The sequence below is a fragment of the Accipiter gentilis genome, chromosome 4 (genome assembly GCF_929443795.1).
Source record: "Accipiter gentilis chromosome 4, bAccGen1.1, whole genome shotgun sequence".
NCBI lineage: Eukaryota > Metazoa > Chordata > Aves > Accipitriformes > Accipitridae > Astur > Astur gentilis.
In genome coordinates, this window is record NC_064883.1 from 31,147,800 (window position 1) to 31,170,933 (window position 23,134).

Genomic DNA, 23,134 nt, shown 5'->3' on the forward strand with positions numbered 1-23,134 from the left:
CAGCTGCTGCTTACATTGTTTTGGTGCTAGAAACACCAGTGGTCAGTGTTTAAAGAGGGTCACCAAAGACAGGCTTTTTGAGTTTGGTGGGTTTTTTTGTTTTGGTTTTTTTTGCCAAATAGATTGGTCTTTGGAAAGGAATAGAAGGTGATAGCATTTGCTTTTCTTAATGGGAAAAGAAAAATACCTTGAAAGGATCTCTTTAGGTGGTGCGATCATTCTTTTGGAGGAGCAAGGTAATCCAGTGACAGTTGCATCACTAAAAGTAGCCCAAGTGGGATTTTATTCAGATGTGTGCTATTTTTGTTGCCTAAAAGAATAGATGATCATCATGAGTTTTTAATTTAAGAGCTAATGAGAAAGCAATGCAAATTTAAATTTTTGTTATATACATGTGCACAGACGCTGTATTTTAATTGCTGCTTATGACTGAAAATTTTTCAGTCCTAATGGGAAGGTGATCTTTTACTAACATCTGAAATGGTTCTTAATGTGGTCTTGTGGATTAAGTCCTGGGAGAGCTGCTTAAGAGCTGTGTCCTCTCAAATATGTCTTGTTGAAGGCTTTACTGGTTGACTTAAAACCTGCTGGAATTTTGAGTCTATTAGGTAACAGGGGAAAAAAAATATTTGTGGAAAAGCTTCTCAGTTATATTCTAAATCTATATTGGTGTTTGACAATTATGACTTGCTAGGACTTGCAATAAAGATAGTGGAAACATGGTTAGTATATATTCTCCCAGCACAGTATTGGTTTAATCTGATCAAAATAACTAAAGGCTTAAATTTTTGTGGCTCAGTAATTGGTAAGCTATGGCTAAGTGGAAAATAGAGGAAAGTTTAAATATCAGTTTCCCCATTTACTGAAAGTCTAGGCAACAAGAGGTAATAGATGCAATTCTTTGCTTCAGTATGCTTTTCTACCTAATAAAAAAACATGAAACCTGTAGACTGTCATTTCTCCTACTGGAACAACATAGATTCGCATGAAAAGAACGAAACAAAAATCATTTTATCCACTGGGTCCAGAATGAATCGCTTTATGGTAGTTACTGAAAAGGTGGGGGGAGAGTACAACAAAAGGAGGGACTAGTGCTTGATACAGTGGGGACTCTGACTTTCATTTCTACTTCCATTCCTACGTGTTCTTAAAAACACAACAGGGTCCAAGAATTACTGCTTAATCCAGGGACAGCATTCACAGGTCAGATGCATCCTGCTACATGTATTAATAGAAATAGGTTGAAATTAAAAAAGGGGGTTGAGGGGGTGGTGGTAGCGAAGGTGCCAAGCAAGATTTTGGTAGTTTCCCTGCTAACCATATCTTTTTGTTCAGAACAGTTGCATGTTTTTAAAATGTGGCTTGTGGTAGAACTGGAGTCCAAAATGTAGATCAAGTGAACTGCTGCTACACTGAAAACAAGCAAAATGACTGTATTCAAGAGAAGGCATGTATCTTGTGTTAGCTTGCTTACAGACACTTGGAAACAAAGCTTCTTTTTTCTTGTGAATGGGATGGTTTCTGGGGCTGCTGTTGATTTAAGGAGCAGGCAGGGCAGTACACTCTGCCATTCTTAATACAACAGTTGTGGAGGCTGAGGAGGTATGAGGGACTGTACAAAGTGGCCAGGCTTGTCTGCTTTCCCTAAATAGCTTCCCCAAGTCATCATTGTTGGAAAGGTGGGCTGACCCAGGTCTCCATTTCAGATGTTCTGTGTTCTTATGCAGGCCTGGCTTCTCCAAGTGCGCTAACACCAGTAGCATCCCCTTTTAGTAACCGGCAGAAGTCTACCACTCCAGTTACAAAGCCCTTGGAAGGTAAGGAATAAAAATGGCTGAAATACATTCAGGCTTCTTTATTTCCTGTCACATCACTTAACATTTTACTTTCTGGTTTGCTTAGAAATTGAAGCCAGGCCTGATATGCAATTGGAATCAGATATGAAGCTTGACAAGTTGGAGTCATTCTTGGGAAGGCTGAATAACAAAGGTTGGTAGAGTTACCAAAGGTGGCAATGTATCTACTCTCCGACTTCAATAAATCACTTGAAGTACCTCATAGTTAAAATATCTGGTATTTGAATCTGGAAACTGAATATTTCTTTGTTCAGACTGCACTTACTGATCACCCAGTTTATTTTTGTGGTTCAGTCTTTGCTAAGTTTTAACAAAAAACCCTTATGCTATTGTATTACAAATGTATGATAGAATAAATCACAAACACCAAAATTACTTTCTTCTTTCTCTGCACACGATGTACATCCTTTCTGAGAGCAAAATTTCTTAAAATCACACAGCCAGTTTGAACCATATTGCCATATACAGTGAAACAGCTTTAAATGTAGTTTAATCTTATTGAACTCAAGATAGGATGCTAAGCTGCTCCCAAGCACAATTCATTCACTTTCCTGCTTTTTTGAAAACTGACTTTCTGTAGCAGCTCATACAGCTTCCTTGTACAGCTTGTTGGCTACCTATGAAGCTCGCTAGAGTTCTCTGGTGTTTCCATCTCATATATCTGTCCTCCATTTGTAAGACAAAAATCCTTTTGTAATTTGTAGAGTGCCAAATACCATAAACAAATGTATTCACATTTCAGCAGAGGAGGCAGTAGCATAGGATAATGATTGTGCCATCCATACTCACTAGTGTGAAGTAGTGACTTTTCCACCTGTAGTTCTAGTAGATCTTTTCAAAGGGAGGAATTATGTGGTTGGAGGCAAGATGGACTGTGCAAGACCATAAAATGCTTATATGATCCTACCAAAACAAATTGGTTTTGACAGTGCCTAACTTTCTATTCAGCCATATTTCCCAACCATTTTGTAATAAAGATTATTGCTTTTGACTAGCAGTTAAACTCCATTTTTATCGTTCTTTTCCAACAGACTTTTCTACCATCTCTCCTTCAAATTCCATCAATTTAAAAAAAAAAAAAAACAAAAAAAACAAACCAAAAACCAAACAAACAAAAACCAAATACCACTCAAAAAACCCACCCCAACAACTACCAAACAAGCCATGTTTACCTTTTCTAGAGTTAGAAACTCTAGTATGATTATTTATTGGGTGAGGTGTTTTTTTCCTGCAGTTGCTGGCATGCAAGAGACAGTGCTGACAGTTACAGGAAAATCTGTGAAAGAGGTGATGAAGCTGGATGATGATGAAACATTTTCCAAATTTTATCGCCATGTGGATTTCCCTTCCTCCTCAGTGCCTTTGGACCTTGATGAGGACTTTGATGCCATCTTTGATCCTTATGCACCAAAGTAAGAACTATAGGGTGGTTTTTTGTTTTGTTTTGTTTTTTCTATTGTTGTGAATGTAGATGTAGGGGTGGTTGTCAAAATGTTCAGCTTTAAGTTATCTTGTAGATATCTTAGTACTGGTTATGTCCATTTCTTATACACGCTTCTGAAATTGCTCTTCTGCCTGATTCCAGGAACTGATCCTGATTTCCTAACAAATGTCACACCCAAAAACAAAGCAAATCTCTTGTCATTGGATGATTCTCACTAGGAAAATTAACTGATTATTATAAACACTGCTTGCTTTTCAGGTTAATATCTTCTGTAGCAGAGCACAAACGTGCAGTTAGGCCTACACGCAGAGTCCAGTCCTCAAGAAACCCCCTGAAAATGCTGGCAGCAAGAGAAGATATTCTTCATGAATATACTGAACAAAGACTGAATGTTGCCTTCATGGAGTCAAAGCGAATGAAAGTAGAAAAAAGTAAGCTAACAGGATGATTTGTACAAGACACTGTCTTGCTATTTTAATTTAAAACAAAACAAAGCTTTTGTGCTAGCAGTTAATCTAAGTTCAACCTGGTTTTGCTGTTGCTATTGAGAAAGACAAAAACTAGAAATAATGGGGGGAAATAATTTTTTTTAATGCAACAACCAATTTTTTAATAATTTTGTCCTTTTTTTGTGTGTGTGTGTGTTTTTTCTCCAACTTCTTTTTATGTACAAGTGTCAACAAACTCGAATTTCTCAGAAGTAGCACTTGCTGGCTTGGCAAGCAAAGAGAACTTCAGCAACGTTAGCCTGCGGAGTGTTAATCTAACAGAGCAAAACTCTAACAACAGTGCTGTGCCATACAAGAAGCTAATGCTGCTGCAAATTAAAGGTATGCTGAAACTGCTTTTACTTTCCATATATAATAGGCTGATTGTAACATATGGGAGTTGCTACCACAGTTGGATGCTTAGCTTGCTCTAGATCACCAGCTCAAAATCTCTGTCCAAAACCTAAAAGAATAAGTGAGAACTGTGTGGCAAATGCAAAACTTTACAAATTGGTTTGCATTGTGGCCACTGGTGTGTGTTTTCTGAGGAGAAAACAAACTATTTCAGGAATTCTAGCTATCTGGGGTGGAAATTTTTGAACTGTCCCATTCATCCAGTGCTCAGTATAACTTGGAAGTGACATGACCATGTTCTTGCTCCACTTCCCCTTACAATGCATAGTAATGTATCTGAATCTGCAAAATAATAGCTACTTTTTTGACAAAGTAAAACTCTTAAAACTTTTACTGCCTACAGAAACTGTGCCATACCTTCACTTAAGCAAATGTAGAGGATTCTGGAATTTGGCTGCTGTCTGCCATTTTACTTAATTAATTTCTCTCCAGAAGGACAAAAAGTTGTTAAAGCAAGAACAGGAAATAATAGAAATATTAGTTGATCGGAGGCAACTTCTTTTTTTTGCTTTCTGTGAATAAACCCTTTTTCCACAGTAGTAGTCTTTAAATGCTTCTTTAACAGTCTGTTTCCATATATTTTGCTACATGTGCTGGGACTGTTTGTATTTCACTCAGAAGAAATTAGATCTTGGCATTTGATAGTGGTAGTCAAAGGAATATAATTAGCTTTGTTTTCTTTTTAGGAAGAAGACATGTTCAAACAAGATTAGTTGAACCAAGGGCCTCGTCACTGAACAGCGGAGACTGTTTCCTGTTGTTAACTCCACATTTTTGTTTCTTATGGGTAGGAGAGTTTGCAAATGTCATAGAAAAAGCAAAGGTTAGTACTAGTTGGTTTTTTTATTACTTATTTTTAGAACTGTCGCAGCATATGTCTCTTTGATGTAATTGAGCCTTGGTGCCAGTTGTCTCAAAAAGTGGCATGTAACTGATAGTCAGTGACAGGTAGATATGCAGAGTTCCTGTAAATATGTTTTAGCCTGTGCACTGAATGAAAGCTGACATACGAGTGTGTAGGTTGTGAAGCTGCAAGAGAAAAGAGGATATCCTCAGGAAACAGATTTGCACTCAAACAAAAAATAGTTTGAATTGCAGGATGTCCTTTTTATTCCCATGTTCATTAAGATCAAGTCTTGGTTTTAGACAAATGAAAGAATGAATGTATTTCTGTAACATTTTCTCTAGCGTCTGTTTATTTAGTGCAACAAATAATAATAATTTCTCTTGCTATTTGCTCTACTATATCCTATCTACTTTTGCCTACTCCCTGAACAAGATATGCACAAGTATTCCAAAGACTTAAGCAATTCTGTTCAGATAACTGTTAATCTTTTAGGCTTCAGAACTTGCAACTTTGATTCAGACAAAGAGGGAACTTGGCTGTAGAGCTTCTTATATACAGACTATAGAAGAAGGAATAAATACCCATACCCATGCAGCCAAAGACTTCTGGAAACTCCTTGGTGGGCAGACAAGTTACCAGTGTAAGCATTCTTACAGTTGTAGTATCTGATGTTTTATCACAGTAAAATAGTTGAGTCTGTTCTCTTTAGTAAAGATAGCTGGATGTTAAAATTTTTTATTATTTTTGACAATCGTTTCCTTAAGCTGCTGGAAGTCCTGAAGAAGATGAAATGTATGAAGCTGCAATAATAGAAACAAATTGCATTTACCGCCTTGTAGAGGATAAACTCATTCCTGAGGATGACTACTGGGGAAAGGTGCCAAAATGTACCCTGCTACAACCAAAAGAGGTATCATGCCACTTACTGGTCCTGTTGTAAGTGCAGGAATGTACAGCTGATAATGACCTTCAGTAACTGCAAGTGCTCATGGAGAGGCTCACTGAAAATTGGGTCCTCTCTGTTTCTGAAAAGCTTCTGAACACTCTGCTGTCTAGAGTGTGCTGCAGGTCTCAAGAAATTAGATCATGTTATCTTTAAAGTGAAATAGTATTTTAGGGAGTGTAAATTTTTTTGTCATCAGTAGCTCACTCCAAAGTCATGAAGTGCAAAACAGGTAGCACTTCAGAAAAACAAAACAACATAAAAACCTGTTTTCCCTTTCAAGCATTTTTATTTCTATCCTTAGCAGACTTTTCCCTTTCAAACAACCATTTCTCCCATCTAAGTAGAAATAAGAGCAGATTTCCAAAATAAAGACATGATGCATTTTCTTGAAAGTATTCAAGTTTCTGCCTGTTTGCTGAGCCACGCTGTATGTTCTGTCAGCCTTCCTGAGTTGCAGGACAAAGCATAGGTCTGAATGTCAGTGAAAGCTGCTGTAACTTGACGGCAATCAGTTATGCAACAGAATCAGGTTCTTGGTAGTAAGAGCTCTCTAATCTACTAGTGACCTACATACCACCTAAAGATACACCTCATAGCACTCCCCATACCTGCTTCCAGTCACCCTCGACAATTAGACATCACAGTGCAGATCACTGCCCTGGCTTTACCTGCATTGAAGTGCTAGTTGTTAGTGTCACTGCAGAAACTCAAGTATTTGGAGGAGTTTGTGTTCAATGCACTGTCAGCTTGCAGCACTAGGAAACTGGAGGATCAGGGTATCACCTAACCTAATGGTATTTGGGGTTTTTTTGTTTTGATTTGGTTTTTAGGTGCTGGTGTTTGATTTTGGCAGTGAAGTATATGTATGGCATGGAAAGGAAGTTACTTTAGCACAAAGAAAAGTGGCGTTCCAGCTGGCGAAACACTTGTGGAATGGCACCTTTGACTACTCCAACTGTGACATAAATCCTCTGGACCCAGGGGAATGCAATCCCCTCATACCCAGGTATCAAAACTCGAGTTTGGTCTCATTGCAGAAACCTAGTTTTCTTGCCCTTATTTCACAGTGTTTAATTTGATTTTATTTCTTTTGTTCCCTTGTACAGAAAGGGACAAGGACGCCCAGACTGGGCTGTGTTTGGCAGACTCACAGAACATAACGAGACCATACTGTTCAAAGAAAAATTTCTTGATTGGACAGAGCTGAAGAAACTCAATGAGAAGAATTCTAGTGAATCCCTTCACCAGAAGGTGCATATAATAAGCATGCTAGGTATTTCAAACTAGGTGACTTAGCTGGGATTTAAACCAGGGAAGCTTGTTCTCAAGGATGCAGAGCACTTTCTTTATCTTGTGGGCTTTGACCTAGGGGTCGGAACATCACCACCTTACAGTGAACCCACAGAGTTGTTTTATATTAGTGCCAAGCAGCTCAATGAATACTGCCAAGGTGGCTTTGACAAGGCATCAAATGATGACAAGATATCGAAGTACAGAAATATGCAGGAGTCAAACTGTTTGAATGGAATTGTGGGCTAAGAAGAAAAAAGCTATGCTCAAAGAAATCTCTTGTGTGTTTTTTGACAGGAAGAATCCAGATCTGACTCTAAACCATATGATGTCATGCTAATGGTAGCTGTGCCCCAAACAACTGTAGGCACAGTCTTGGATGGAATGAATATTGGCCGGGGCTATGGACTTGTAGAAGGAGAAGATGGGAGGCAGTTTGAAATTATCACTGCATCCGTGGATGTCTGGCACATCCTGGAATTCGATTATAGTAGACTGCCTAAGCAAAGCATAGGGCAGTTTCATGAGGGAGACACATATGTGGTGAAGTGGAAGTACATGGTGAGCACTACAGGTTAGTGAACAATTCTATTTCATCCTGCTGAAACATGGAGAAGTGCAGCTAAAACTGCATAGTGGTACAGTTTTAGGGGTAAGATCCAGATCTAGACTTCCTTGGATGTGAAACTGTTTTAAAGGTTAGAAATGCTAATTTAGCCTTCCTAGGCCATTAAGAAGTAGAGCTTATTACTTTATTTTGTTTAAAAGAAAGCATTAAAAAAAAAAAGCTGTAGTTATTTTTCATACATCAAATGTAATACTGTCCATCTCTCCTTTTACCCGATAGTGGTGGTGTACGTGTTCACAGGACAGCTCATTAGGCCAGAATTGTGCCCACAGCTTAATACCAAAATAACTAGGCAGCTGGACTAATGACAGTGGCCTGAATGTCTTGCAAGGAGGGTAGGCTTAGCAACAACGAAAGACTTTGCTGGGTAATGGAGAACAGTAACAATGACAGGAAAAGCCCTTGCCAACTCATTGCTCTTGCTGTCCTTTTTGCTGTTCCTGGAAACCCTTTGCTATGGGTTTCAGTCTCAAGTGGAGAACTTTAGCGGTGTTCTGACAAGAGCCTAAAAGCAGCAGGTAAAATATTGAGAATCAGTCAGCTCAGTGTGCTCAATGGAACTCTCCCTTTTGGCACTAAACTAAGAATAGGTGGCTTTCGCAACAAGTAAAATAGAAATAGTCTAAACATTATTGTTTCAAATAGGAAAATATTAAAATTGGTTGAAAACAGTGTAACAGCTATACAGCTTCAGGCTTTTAGCCAAAAAATGTAGGTAGGTCTCATTCAGGATCGTTGAGTTCAGATACTGGCAAATCCAAGAAAAATACAAAAGCTTGTAAATCATAGGAGAAATGGGTAACACTAATACTGAATTGTAAACAGACTCCTAATCCAAATGGATGAAAATATATTCCATCACTTCAAAACAGAATAAATTTTTATGCAGGAGGCAGTACTTTTATGGGCTGAATGCACAGATAAGAATGAAAACCATAAATTTTAGAAGTGAGTAGTGGTTTGAGTATTCTCATCTTGAAAAAACCAGCATGCTTTCTCCTAAGTATTTCAGTTGGATGCTGCTCAGCACTGCTGAAATCAAGGCAGAAGTTTTAATTATTTTTTTTTAAGAATCTGGTTTAAAGCTCTTGTGTTTTTTAAAATCTTTTATTTAATTATATCTGCTTATTCAGTATTCACTGGAAAGAGTAAAATAATCCATAACTGGTTGTATTGTTCAACCTCGCTTGCTGTAAACATTACTTGCTTATCGTAACAACTAAATACCGAACCTCTTTAAAAAAAAAACAAAAAAAGGGTTGCTGCTAACCCACTTTCCATACCAATACGAACTACTGAGTTAATTTAAATAAATAAATAACTCTTACCTAATCCTAACTTTTTTATGACTGCAAAATACTGCTTTGGTGTTCTTTTGTTCTGTAGTTTTCCTTTCTAATATCACTTTACCAAGAAAAACTTTTCTTTTATGCCTGTAGCTTTCTCAACTGTTGCTGTTTCCAGTATTGTTCCAGCCAGCTACTCTCCTGCTGCCAAAGAACAGTGTGTAATGTGGAAAATGAGCCATAATGCACTCTTCTGGTAACATGACTGGATGTACCATTTCACATGCAAATTGGCTCAAGTGATGTCAGTTATTTTTCTCCAGATAGTACCAGTTCTTTCTACATCTCTTTCTCTGGCAACGCAGGCATCTCTCTCTGTGGGCTTACATCCACCTGATGAGACAATGCCAACTTGGGGGACGTTACTGGCTTGGAGACCTAATGTTCTTCCAGTTGGACATTTTATCTTTCCTGTTCTGGATGGGCTAGTGCTGAGCTGGCAGATGAGATTAAACCACGTGCTGTTTAAACCTGTCGCCAGAGTACTTTTTTCAGCATGTGCTTTCTGTTTTGCAGTTGGAAGCAGGCAAAAAGGAGAGCAACAAGTAAGGGCTCTTGGAAAAGAGAAATGCGTGTATTTCTTTTGGCAAGGAAGGCACTCCACAGTGAGTGAGAAAGGGACATCGGCACTGATGACAGTGGAACTTGATGAAGAGAGAGGAGCACAGGTGAGCTTCCTGCAGACCTAGGTGGCAGTCCTGGTAAGACTTGCCTGCCCAAGTAGCCACCAATGGTAAATGCAAATTATCTTTTTTGCCTCCTTTCTTTCTGTAAACGTGTTCTTGACAGTACAAATTACTAGATCTCAAAATTACTTTTGGCTTTATACCAACTTCCAGAGACACATAAGCTCCTTTATGGATTGTCATTCCCAAATCCTGCTTCTAAAGATGAAATTTCTGAGAATGGCTGAAGAAGAATGTCTTCTCTCCTCTCCCTGCAGGAATAGGTGAAGCACAGTTAAATAAATTCATGCCTTCACTTCAAGTACATGTTCAGATAACAGGACTGTCTTCCTAGTTCTGAGACCAGGAGAAGCACTTCCTGCCAGGCCAAGGCATGAAAATACATTGGAAATTTTCAATTTGTTTACTCTGTAATTACATATTAGATTGCCTTGTTTTGCAGAGATTCTATCAACTGCTGATTCAGCTAGTTTGAAGCTCAAACGGAGGACAGGCTAGCTTGCTTTGTCTTTAGCTGAAGTTGGGCTTTGTTGTGGCTTGACTGCTACCAGCATACAAGATGGGAGGCTTAAAGTTAGTTTCTGTACCTTGATAATGCTGTAATTAGTTTTTTAAAGCATAGAAGTGACCAGTAAGACAGGAGTTCATAGAGGAGATATGGAAATACACTTGATCCAGAGTGTGGGATTCTGTGCAACATACCTGATTTAGCAATTAGCTATATCGGTTTCATAATCACAATGCAATGTTTAATGAGCAAAGAACATGCATGTTGTCATATAAACCAGTTCTACAGCAAATTTTGAACCTACTTCAGTTCCTACATTATATCCATAATAGTTTCAAAGAATATAAGGCAAGATGGCCCAGTCCTGTAAAGAATTCAAATAATGGTTAAACTAATTTAAATTAGAGTTTATTTGGTATTCCTTATCCTCTAAAACTCTTGATTGTTGTATTCCAGCTAGAGGTTTCTTTTAATATGCAGGTCACATACGAAATCCATTGCATGCTGATGTATATGGTAATTTAAACAATAGTCAGCAGTTGTAAAGTAGAATGAAAGCCATCTTCGTGGGTGGCCATAACTATACAATTTTTAATAATCCATAGAGATTAGTTTTCCCGAGTCTGTATACTTGCTTCATTTTTTTTTTTAATGAAGAGTGGTGCTTTCAATTTCCAGGTACAGGTGCTTCAAGGGAAAGAACCGCCATGCTTCCTGCAGTGCTTCCAAGGAGGGATGATTGTGCATGCTGGCAGAAGGGAAGAGGAAGAAGAAAATGCACAAAGTAAATTACTTTGTTAAGAGCTTCTGCCCCCCAATCCTTTTGTATCTATTGTGAAGGGCTTTGAATTTAGTCTCAACTTACCATACTCTGTAGAAAAGGGAAATGAATGCCATGAAACCCATGAGACAGCTTTGCAATGCTTTGTTTCAAGGTAGTTTGTTTCTTCTTTGAGCATAGCATGGATTTTGTCACCCTAGAGCAAGCTGACTTTATTGTATTGATATGCATATAAATTGTTCTAGTTGTTTTTTAATTAAGCAAAGTGCTCATTTGCTTTACAATATGTTCTTTTCTACACAGTCTGGGCAAAGGAGTATTTTTAAGAGCAGTTCTCCTGCTCCAAGGAGAACTCTAAGGTTTTGTTACCCATTCGTTACTTTTTGCAACGTATTCCTTGTATGCTGCAGTTGAGGTCAGAGAATTTCAATGCAGATGTAGCTTGGACATGCTCCAGTTTGCATCTGAATGTGATCTCTTGTGCCTAAGGTGCACAGGGGAAAAGAAGTTGAATAGAAGGACTACTGTATTTGTTTCCCTTTTTTTCCTGTATGAAACAGAGCAGAAACTTGTCTCTCCTCCTCTGTTAAGCTCTTCAGCTCTTAATACTTGTACTTTTGTAGCAAGGTTTCAAAAGGTATCTTTTCTGCAACAGGGTTTCTCAAGTAGTGTTAGCCAAACCTGATGCTTGGCTACTTTATTCTGTGACAATATAGGCATACAATATGTGAAATTCATCCAGTATGAGAACAGCTGTTCCAGAGCAGAGGTCTTGAATTTTCAACCCCATGTGACTGACTGTATAATACTGCTGCACTGTTCCTGTCTGCTCCAGGTGACTGGAGGCTATATTGTGTGCGAGGAGAAGTTCCCAATGAAGGAAACTTACTTGAAGTAGCATGTCACTGCAGCAGCCTGCGTTCCCGGACATCCATGATTGTCCTCAATATAAATAAAGCTCTTATCTACCTGTGGCATGGCTGCAAAGCACAATCTCACACCAAGGATGTAGGAAGAACAGCAGCCAATAAAATAAAAGAACAGTGAGTGTCTGATCTATATTTTGGACATGTTAAAATAGTCTGCCTCAAAGAAAAGTTGAAATAACTAAAGCTGTCCTCTGAGTACAACTGCAGCATGTGCACACTTGGTAAGGAGGGGGAATGATGGGTAGTTGATTCGATGGAGTGGGGAAAACACATGTTCTGTAAACACTTTAAGGTCAAATGCACTTACTCTTCCTAATGTACTAATTACAGTTGCAAAACAAATGGCCTCCATTTGGACGGAGATGCTCAATATCTGAATAGCAAACTAAATCCCAGTTGATAGGAGGATTAGAATCAAGCCTTGTAAATAAGGAAGAGGAAATGTGTTTGAGAAAGCATTTGAGGAGGACAGCAGTAGTTACAAAAAACAGGCAGTGAGAATCCCTACTGAGCGCTCATGCGAGCATCTCCTCCACTCTAGGTATGTGATCAGAAATGGTATGAGAATGGTTGCTGAAATTCCGTATCTTGTTTATTGATAATTTTTGTCATCATTTTCAAAAAGCCTATGTTCACATGAAGTGTGCAACAAGCCCATAGGGTGCTTTTGGGTTCTAATAATGCAAGTGGCCAGCAGGTTTGTGTTAGCTGTGTTCGGGGCAGGAAAGCTGGGTTCACTCTTTTTCCTTTGTGTTTTGTAGATGTCCGCTGGAGGCAGGGCTGCACAGCAGCAGCAAGGTGACGATACATGAATGTGATGAAGGATCAGAGCCCTTGGGATTCTGGGATGCATTAGGAAGGAGAGATCGAAAGGCCTATGATTGCATGTTGCAAGGTAGACCTGCATTCCTGGATTTGGCACTCACATTTTCCTTTACTGGTCTACGGTATTGTGAGATTTAATGTAAAGCTTTTGAAGAACACCTTGGTAGTTGAGATGATTGCTTCAGAGAGATGCTTCCAAAAAATCTACTGAGTTAAGTAATGCTATGCTAGAAGGAAAGTGCTGGAAAACTAAGTGTTTCATTTGTTCTCTCCCCCTTCTGCAGCCTCTCTGTATTCATGCAGCACAGAGCAATAGTTAACGCTGTTACCAACACGTTTTGCTTCTCTTCTGATGGGATTTAGGAGGCAGTTCTGCATACGTTCTTGTCCAGTCTTTGCTTTGACACTGCCAACAAAGGTAGCAGGGGGATTGATTTACCAAGTAGAAAATGTGTCAGTTAAAAAGTAAACTCTGAGATGGGCTTGCTTCACTTAAGCTGCAAAACAGCCCGTTATGAAATGGCTGATAGTAACTAGCCAGGATCAGATTCAAACTGATGGCAGCCAGCCTTGTAGCTCAAGTTATTCACAGCTGTTGCTAGTCCCCTAAGACATCTGGTCATCTTTCTTTATTTTTCAAAAACCAGAGAATTTACAGTCACTCTAAAAGCTGATTTTTATTTTTATTTTTTACATTCACCTCTGGCATTTTCTGTTGGAAATCTTCTTAATTTTTGTTCTTTAAAGATCCTGGAAAGTTTAATTTCACCCCCCGCCTGTTCAGCCTCAGTAGTTCATCAGGAGAATTCTCAGCCACTGAGTACGTTTACCCTTCAAGAGACCCTGCTGTCATCAATTCCATGCCATTCTTGCAAGAAGATCTTTACACTGCCCCACAGCCAGGTATATGCTTTAAAATACTTAAGTAACAAGAACACAGATAACTGTATCCTGCATTGGGCAGTGATTCAGTAACTGTAATCACTTTTAACTTGCTTTATCACAGGAAAATGTGTGCATGTGATGCTTATACTGCATTAAACACTAACAGTAATTTTTTTGTGGTAAAGATGCTGAGAACTAATCAAACATACATGTATCCCAAAAGCTTGCTATAAAAATACATTGTTTATATCGGAGAACCTGAGTTCAGCTGAGGTTCAGCTGGATGAATAACAAAAGGGATCAGTAAGCTTTGAAATGATCCTGTCCTAATGCTGACAAGCATGTAAGACTGGGGTCGTTTAGGAGATTCTGAGAACTAATTAGCAGCTGATGATGGATTTGTTATTTTTTCGGCTGTGTAGCACTGTTCCTTGTTGACAATCACCATGAAGTGTACCTGTGGCAAGGCTGGTGGCCTGTGGAAAACAAAATTGCTGGATCAGCTCGAATCAGGTGGGCTACAGACAGGAAATGCGCCATGGAGACAGTTCTCCGGTACTGCAAAGGTAACAGATTGCTGTGCCTGGCTGTTCTGAGTGTGTCATGCCTTTCCATGCCTTGCTGTCCTGAGTTGAAAGGTACTCGGGTGCTCCCACAATGCTATTGATAAACATCAGAGTATTTGAAGATACATTCTCCACTCTTTCTTAGCAAACCATTTGTCTAGTAACAGCATTGTTCCCAAATTGCCAAGATACTCTGCTGACTCAATTGTCAGAGGAAAGGCATTATTTCTCTTCTGTGCCCCCACTGTGGGAAAATAGTTCAGACATCAGATCCCTAAAAGTGAATTCTGAGAACACAGCCTCTTAAACCTGAATGCTTTCTGTCTAGGTCCTCTTAGATTTCATAAGCTTCTGTGTTTCAAAAGACTGAATGAAGATACTGTTTGCTGATGTAACTGGGTTTTGATTTAGTGGGGAAGGTGGAAAGACTTTGAAGATCGAGAACAAGTCTCACACGGAAACAGGCAGCCATTGGAAATGCTGGAGCACAGAGCTCAGGCTCTATACTCATTTTCAGCAAAAAGTTATTACCAGTCAGTGTGCGGTGATTCTAGCTGCAATTGATGATCATGTAAAAGCACACTGACCAGATTATGTTCTGCTCTAGTAGAGTTTCCTTGAGACACGATAATGCTTTCTTCTCACTTCTGGGAACAGACCTTGCATCTTCTGATGAAGGATAAAGAAAGGTGTGGGGTTACCATCCAGGAAAGAGGGCATAAGTAACAGCCGTGTTCTGTTAGCTCAGAACAGTTTCCCACTGTGAATAAGTCACTACAGCTTAACTGATGCAAACTATGTCCTCTTGCAAGGAAAGCCTGATCACTTACAGATCTTGAGACCTCATGGTGCCACTGATCTCTTCTGTAGCAAATAAACTTCACAACTTGTGACACAGCTGGTGGTAACTGTCATCTTCTCCCATAGATATTTGTGTATTTGAAGAGGGAAAGCAATACCCTTCTTGGATTCCACCCTTATGAGGATAAGCCAGTCTTTCCTTCCCAATCTGCAGGTCGAATAGGAGTAGGCGCACGTATTGTGATTCTACGCAGTTGTCTCACGTCACTGATGGGAGGTGGTAACACCTGGCAGGAGACAGCTGAAAACCAGTACTGAAGGCACTTAAACATGACCTTCATGGGACTGCGGTGTTGCTCTGTGGTTCATCCTCTGGTGTCCCTGGCACTGCCCTGCCCTGCCCAATAGCAGCATTTGTTTAGGAATGAGGTAGACAGGGCAGTAATTGGAAGAGTCTTGGGCGGCGACTGCTGAATTCCTAAAGAAAAGGCCAGTTACTTGTTCTCTACCACCCCCAGTTCTAAGTCAGGAGTGATAAGGTGCACTTTGAAATCATTTCATACAGTGTGCTTCACAGCAGACATGAATGTCAGCATAGAGAAACTGAGCCCCATGCAAAGAAGTGCCCAGAGTTGCTCAGCAGGCTAGCGAGAGAGATAGAAGTGAGATCCTGGTCTCAGTGTTGCTGATGCAGTGGTAATCCTCTGGTAATGGAAAATCTTGTTTTCTGGACCCAGGAGAGATGGAATCAGATACACATGCTGAGGATTGGATACTTTTCCAGATTTCTTGAACTTCATGGAGTTCGATGATGGGAAAAGTGATTAATACCTTCTGCACTGGATTGAATTTGCTGCATCTGAGTTTGATGTACAGTGGAAAGCTCTTTGGTGACTCCTCAGGGGTCTGAACTTTAGCATATATATCATAGGACAAGTTTTTTTGCTGGGTGCTCACTTCTTTACCTCTGGCCATGACTTTGCAGCAGTTGTGGCTTTATCCTCTTTGCCATGGGGTAGTTCTCAAGAGTGTTGGGCTGTATGGTTGGACAGGTACAGAACAAGTTTTTTACTGTTAAAGACCAATTCTACTTGTACTATTTCTATGCCAAAGCTAATGCGAACTTCTTTAGCAGTTTCCAACTGTTCAAACTATGCTGTTCTGGTGGTCTGTCACTTTCATGATCTGGGATTCTGTCAACCCCTTCAAAAATTCATTTCATTAAGCTGTCAGGGCTGACCAGCTCTTGTGTTTTGTTACTTATCAAGGTGGAGAAACTGTATTTCAGGAGATACCAATGCTGCTGCAATTATTTTGACTACCAGAATATAGTTGAGAGATCAGAAGCATTGAAACACTCTTCTCTTACTTATCTCTCTCCATTTCTTTCCTCATCTATGTCCTTCTCCCCCTTTCCCACTCACCCCCCCCCTTTTTTTTTTCTTTTCCTGGCTTGCAGTGTTTAACTACATGATGGTATGAAAGACATTAATTAGCAACTCTGGATATCCCTTGAATATACATAGCAGTTCTCCTTGTGCATAAATCTTCTTTAACTCATCAAAATATCTTGAAAGTTTTTCTGTGGTTTTATCTGCTAAATCAGAAGTCTGGAGAGCTGAGCTGCAGACCACTAGGAGAGGGAAGAATCTGGTTTGCCCTTCAGTGATTTTTAGTGAGGAGATCAGCTTGTGCTGAGGGCAGAGTTCATGCAATGAAGATGTTTCTCCATTTACGTACAAATTCATCTTGCCTATACTGGAACATTAGCAAATGCCACTCTCCTTTTATTTCTTGGCTGAATTACTGAGAGCGGAACAGTGCAACCAGAGCAGATTCACACATTTTTTAAATGCAATGTTTTTAAGTGCTTGTTGAATTCTTCGTGGTAGAACAAAGAAATAATCCACAGTGAAAATATGTGGAAGAGAAGGCTTATGTTCATGTCCTATATAGTGTGCACACATACATGTTTTAAAGAGGCAGGACTGTCTTTGAAAATCATCAGTAATTACCATCCAGCTATTGCAATACTTCTGTTAACTTTCAGATCCCACTCTTTTGAATTTGTAATAACAAAATGATTGTGTTTGACCTCAGTATCCCAAGTTAAGAATAGTTTAAACATTCTCCCTTAAGCCTCCAAGCTTAAGCTTTATTTGCTGCTGGCAGGACACTTTGGCTGAGCATACCAGGTTTCATTTACGTGAATTTGGCTAATTTCAGACCATCACACTCTGCTTTACTCTGTTCTAACTCTATTTTTGTAAGATAAGAAATACATGGGATTAGGAAGTAACTGTGGGGCATTTTCAGCATACATGGTTTGATCTTTGTTGTCAGATACAGTAAAAGGCAGATTTAAGAATACTGAAAAACATGTTAAAAGGTTCCATACTATATTAAAAAAAATCCTGGTGAAATTTATTCCTACTGCCTTAAATTACTTCAGCTTTTCAGGAAAGAATCAACTAAACATGCTTACGAGGTAGCTTTGGATAGTGGGTGACATCGCAAAATATGGTACCATTTGCAATTTCTCTCTTTTTTTTGTATTTTGACTGTTTTTAGGAAAAAATGTAAAGAAGCCCCCAAAATCCTATCTAATTCATGCTGGCCTAGAGCCTCTGACCTTCACTAATATGTTCCCAAGTTGGGAACACAGGGAAGACATCGCAGAGATCACAGAAATGGTAAATCTTTTCATTGCCCAGACTGTTTCCTGTTGCTAGTAATTATGTCTTGTGTTGTCAGTAACATTTCTTGTTTGTGCCGTCATCCCCAAAATCCAGAGGATGAACTTGGAAAGTACAGTTCAGGAGTCTGCACAGGAAAAAAAATAACATAGCTAAATTCCAACAGGAAGTGTGGATATTAGAGGCATTCCTGGTTGTTTTTTCATGTAACTTCTCACATTCGTTTTTTTTTTTTGTTAAGAACAGGAGGAAAGTGTTATCTGAATCATCTCTTAGAAAGAGATGTGCTAGAGTTTAACAGAACAACTGTTTTGATCATGTGAAACGGGCAGCAACGTGCAGTTCTGGTCTGTTCTCCAGGCTCAAAGTGCAGGGGAGCAAAATGGTCTGCAAAGGATCAGCTGGCTCCAAGAGCTTCAGCATTGACTTACCCACCTGGGAAGCGGAGTCACAGCCAAATTACACGTGGCTGCTTTAAAAGCCTTCAGTGAAGGGGCATCTCAAGGCAAATGACATTTTCTAAGTCTTCTGCAGCCATCCTTAGTGGAAAATGCTGGCTTCATGACTAAACACAGAATTCAGCCTTAAACGGAAAGTACAGGATGTCCTTCTGCTAAGTGCAGACTTTTTTTAAGCTGTGAAATTGTTGTAGGGTAAGGCTGTTCGCCTATGTATGGACCTGGATGTATAGCTTTGTGCTCTGTGGCCAGGCAGTGCAGGTTGATCCCATGCCATCTGCAGACTGCAATGGGAAAAGTTGGTGGTTTCAGCATTGTGATCCTGTTCTTCATTTTCCTTTTCTCCCTATAGGATGCTGATGTTTCTAATCAGATAATCCTTGTAGAGGATGTGCTGGCCAAGCTGTGTAAAACGGTGTATCCATTAGCAGATCTCTTAGCTAGGCCTCTACCTGAGGGAGTTGATCCACTGAAGCTTGAAATTTATCTTTCAGATGAGGACTTTGAGGTAAGGAGCGAATAGGTGCACTGTTACTCTGTGCATGTGTGTCAAACCATGCTGTGAAGTCATTTGACAGTTTTGCTACTTACAAGTGGTTTTTACTAATGGCATATCCTCTCATTTTAAATGCAGGTTGCATTAGAGATGACAAGAGAAGAGTACAATGCACTGCCATCTTGGAAGCAGGTTAATCTAAAGAAGGCAAAAGGACTTTTCTAAGTTGTGTTTATTGGAGTGAGCACTAAAGGGATGTCTGTTTTCACTTTCTATGCCCTTTAGAAGAATTGTACCCACATTTACAGAATAAATAGAAATAATCTGAAGTTATTAGTGACTACCTGTCTGGAGGTGTGTAATATTATAAAAGGCCAAGAGAACTCTTTGGAAATGGAATTCAGTTTTGACTCTTAAAGGTAATGTGTTTTAAGCTCTGCTCTCCTATGCACTGAAACAGTAGTTTCTTGAGCTACTGCTGCAGGTGTCCTTTGGCTATATACAATACTTGCCATTTTTGTTTTTGAAGAAGTTCTCTTTGTAAAGTGTTATTTTGTTAGTTTGTGGATTACAAAGAATTTATATTTATATAAACACATAGAACGAGTATGTATTTAACAATGCAATATATATTCACTTTCAAGACTGTCATGTCAAAACTGCAGAAAAGTAGCTGGATGGCAGTTGCTTGTACTGAATTAGCTATACCACCAATATGTATCTCCTACGCATTCTGAAAAGTTTCTCTTTGCAGTAGTTAATGAATTGTTCTCAGTGCTGCTTCAGGTGCTAAACCGAACAAAGCATTTGTATTTATAGCATGGATTTCTTGAGAAACTATGCGAATCGACCTTTATACTTTATTATCCAAAAATGTATAGTGCCTTGTTTTTTGTGTACAGTTTCTATACAAAAAAAAAAAAGATTGGTCTGCATTTTGAAGATGGCTTAGAATGGTCTCCTATGTTACTTTTATAATAGTAGAAATAAAAACATCTCAGTTTCTAATACTTGTTGTAAACATTAAACTTGTCTTTTGTGATATAAGAACCAAAAGTAAAAGCTTCTGAATAAACTCTTAGCAATGCTCTGAGTTGTCATTATTTTGTACTGTAATCTGTACTAAGTGACTGAAACCTTCCATAACATGGTATTTTATCAAAACATTTTAACCTCAGATATCTGCAAGTGTTGTACAGTTACAATTTGAGAAGCAGATAATGTAGAAAATAATCAGTGTATGTGCAACACTTTAATGTGGAACAGTCACGCAACTCCTGTATCCTTTGGGTTTTCCTGTTTTATACATGCAACCAAAATTATTATGCTGGTTTTCAAACTTTGAAAAAATCTTTTCGACCTTTGTGCAATTGGGAGTAAAACTTGAACTGAAAATGAGTATGGCATCGTGTCTGTTCTTTCAGTAAGCACCAGAGTCAAAATCGTTTTCATTCAGCTAATTAGGACATTGAATAGAGCAATAGAGTAAAAATATGCTATTGTTTGAAATGTTTTTCAGACATTTGGCATTTCTGTTAACAACTTGTGTGCTTCTCCTCTGACAGCCTAGTGGATTTCACATTTTTGTTCCTGCCAGCATAAGTTTCCGTTTCCTTCTGTCCTGCAGCCATTCAGAGCTCCTCCTGCCTCGGTAAAAAGGTGATCACCTGCACTGGTACCTGTTGCTGCTCTTGTCATTCTCCTAGGCCCAGGGAAAGGAAGTAGGATCTTTGAATGTGTGAGGTGTAGATTTCATCAAGATCTGCAGTAAATAGTGCTCCGTAGTTAAAATTAATCTTGTTTTGACACATCAGTTAATAAGTTATAAGCTAGCTTTTAAGTAAATAAATGAAAAACCTAGAAATACGCAAGTACTATTCACCTGGCCTGAGATACTACAGGTGAATTTTCTCACTGGTGTATTTCCTTTCATTACTGGTTTCTGTCAAAAACTGAAATGAAATAACCCAAGAAAAGGGTAGCAACAATATTCAGAGCCAGGATACTTCTTACATAGCCGCCAGCAAAAATATGTTTAGATGTCTGATAGTTCCTCAGAGGTCCTCAACTATGTCTTCTGCATAGGATACACTTAGTTTGAAAATGCAGGGCTTTATAGCAACAAGTTTATTTTTCAAGCACTGAGAGATTTCCAAAGTCACTGCTGTACTTACTCATCTAAGTATTTTTGCACCCATATATTTTCCTCTTTCACCCTCTCTGGTGATGAAGTCAACCAGGAATTAAGTTTTGTTTATTCATGTTCAGTCTGTACCATGGGGGTAGCAGGTTCCTCTGTTTTGATTTTTCTCTCCAACAGAGAGCTGATTTGCATAGCGTGATTGACCTTGTTTTTCCCTCTGGCAGGGTAGTATCATTTGGTTTTGTTTTTTGAAAACACTGTCAGTCCTCCAAGTGCTGCTGAAGGGCAACATCCACCCACCCTTAAAGCCTTTAGAATTTCAGCTGAAAGACAAGACAAGCCAGCTTGAGGACCTATAGGCAGTGAAAAGTAATTCAGTGTTGTCACCTCTCAGCGTTCCTGTAATTTTTACACAATTTGGTATCTTGTGTCCTGGTTCCAGGAACCAGGATGCAGAACCCAACTTCCTACTGAAGTGCTTTGCCCATAACATTGCCTAGGAAAGCTTCAAGGTTTTGCAGAAGATGTAATATTTTATTGTCCTTAATATACTTGTTATTTATCAAAATGCCTTCCTGAAACGTGAAGCTGACAACAGAAAACAAGTCAGTGTAAGGCCTCAAACAGAACTGTGGATTATGCTTTAATTTTCTGCTACCTTCCCTCTCTACTGTGGGGAATGCCATTTAAGGTTGGAAATTGGAAAGGGCCGTTAAAATCTTTTTGAGCTGTTTTTATAGCCCTGCATGGGAAATACAGCTGAAACAGGTTTTATCTGGGTATGGGGAGGGGGTAGTTTGTTTGCTTGCATGGCTTGTCTAGTGTTGTTTGCTTGTTTCAAATAGACCCCCAAGAACACAATGTCTAGGGTGAATTCAAATGCAAAGTATCTGGTGCAGAGACTGTGTAAAAAAGGCATTACGTTGAACATGGCATTCTGCATTTTTTGTCAATCTCACAGCTTCCAGGCCTTGAGCCATGATTCTTATCTCCTATGGTTTTAAACTGCTCAATCCTGACTCTTAAAAACATTGCTTTCTGATTATACAAGCATTCCTGCACACGTAAGGATTTGTTAGCAGTTAATTGGGCTGGAAATGTGAATACATTAGTATGCCAAAACAGCAAATAAAACATTATGTCTGAAAAATCTGCAGCCTGTATGCTTTAGCCAGAAGAGGAGGGAAAATGGGAGGTAGGTAGGGGGAGAAAAAAGAAAACGGATCTTCAACAATTTGGGAGAGGTAGTTTCTGTCCACCACTGTCCCACCAGTCTCCCAAACAGGTTTCAGCTGAGCAGAAGTTGTGGACCCATGTGCACAACCGGTGAAAGCTGATTCTAAGCTTCTCAGCCTGTGGTGCCTTTTGTGGGAGGGGGGCAGTGGCAGGCTGATGCGGTGGAGTCCAAATGCTGCAGAGATCTCTGGGATAGAGGCTTTGGCTGGTGGAGATGTGCTCCCCACAGGGCAGCACTAACCCTGCTTGACTGGAGTGGCAGGAAGAACCATTTGACTAACCTCTGCTACTAACTCTCAGTCTAAATAACCCTTTTGGATCAAGTAGCAGATGAAGAGAAATAGCTCAAATAATAATATTCTTCGAAGTGCCTGCTTTCTACATCCCCTTGTGTGGAAACTAAAGTAGATTTGCAATAATAGGTCATTGCTGCCCAGAAGTAGGAGAAAGCAGCCTGTACACCCAAGCCACCATTCAAACGTGTGAGGCTGCTGTTCACCTGATGCGCTCTCTCAGTACGATGCTGAGAGCTGACAGCTGATGCTGCAGGGAAATCCCTTTTGAGCAGGAGGTGAAGATTGTGCTCAGCCAGTCAGTACTGGCTCTGGGGACACATGGTTCCCTCTGATTCTCACGGGGCAACAGCATGGGGTTGATCATGCAAGCCTGAGATGCTGCCACGGGTAGATGGACACTTTTTAACCTTCCTCCTGAAATTGAATGTGTGAATTGATCTTTGATGGGGATGAAGGAGGTTGGAGTGCAGTGCTTGAAATGCCAGGTGGGTTCTCCCTCCTCTCATCTCATATTTATATGCCCTGTAAGGTTAATGCTGATTCTACGTTGTTTTCCTGTGATTTGATCA

General features: G+C 39.5%; 1 protein-coding gene across 15 annotated transcripts in view; it reads left to right on the forward strand.

Annotated features, from left to right (window-relative positions):
• The window catches only part of SVIL (supervillin), a 142,900-nt gene extending 122,615 nt beyond the window's left edge, over positions 1-20,285 (forward strand). For 14 of the 15 annotated variants that reach the window (XM_049798160.1, XM_049798162.1, XM_049798161.1 and 11 more), the window contains 20 exons: positions 1,728-1,817; positions 1,903-1,989; positions 3,091-3,268; positions 3,559-3,731; positions 3,975-4,130; positions 4,889-5,025; positions 5,542-5,689; positions 5,814-5,959; positions 6,826-7,001; positions 7,102-7,246; positions 7,583-7,859; positions 9,776-9,927; positions 11,132-11,237; positions 12,070-12,277; positions 12,925-13,058; positions 13,736-13,891; positions 14,296-14,439; positions 17,812-17,933; positions 18,747-18,902; positions 19,029-20,285. In XM_049798160.1, the coding sequence (XP_049654117.1) occupies positions 1,728-1,817; positions 1,903-1,989; positions 3,091-3,268; positions 3,559-3,731; positions 3,975-4,130; positions 4,889-5,025; positions 5,542-5,689; positions 5,814-5,959; positions 6,826-7,001; positions 7,102-7,246; positions 7,583-7,859; positions 9,776-9,927; positions 11,132-11,237; positions 12,070-12,277; positions 12,925-13,058; positions 13,736-13,891; positions 14,296-14,439; positions 17,812-17,933; positions 18,747-18,902; positions 19,029-19,115 (2,978 nt within the window). In that variant the 3' untranslated portion in view covers positions 19,116-20,285. Of the gene's footprint in view, positions 1-1,727; positions 1,818-1,902; positions 1,990-3,090; positions 3,269-3,558; positions 3,732-3,974; positions 4,131-4,888; positions 5,026-5,541; positions 5,690-5,813; positions 5,960-6,825; positions 7,002-7,101; positions 7,247-7,582; positions 7,860-9,775; positions 9,928-11,131; positions 11,238-12,069; positions 12,278-12,924; positions 13,059-13,735; positions 13,892-14,295; positions 14,440-17,811; positions 17,934-18,746; positions 18,903-19,028 lie in introns of those variants that run through there. The other variant, XR_007505778.1, reaches the window with a different exon arrangement.
• The last annotated feature ends 2,849 nt before the right edge of the window (positions 20,286-23,134 follow it).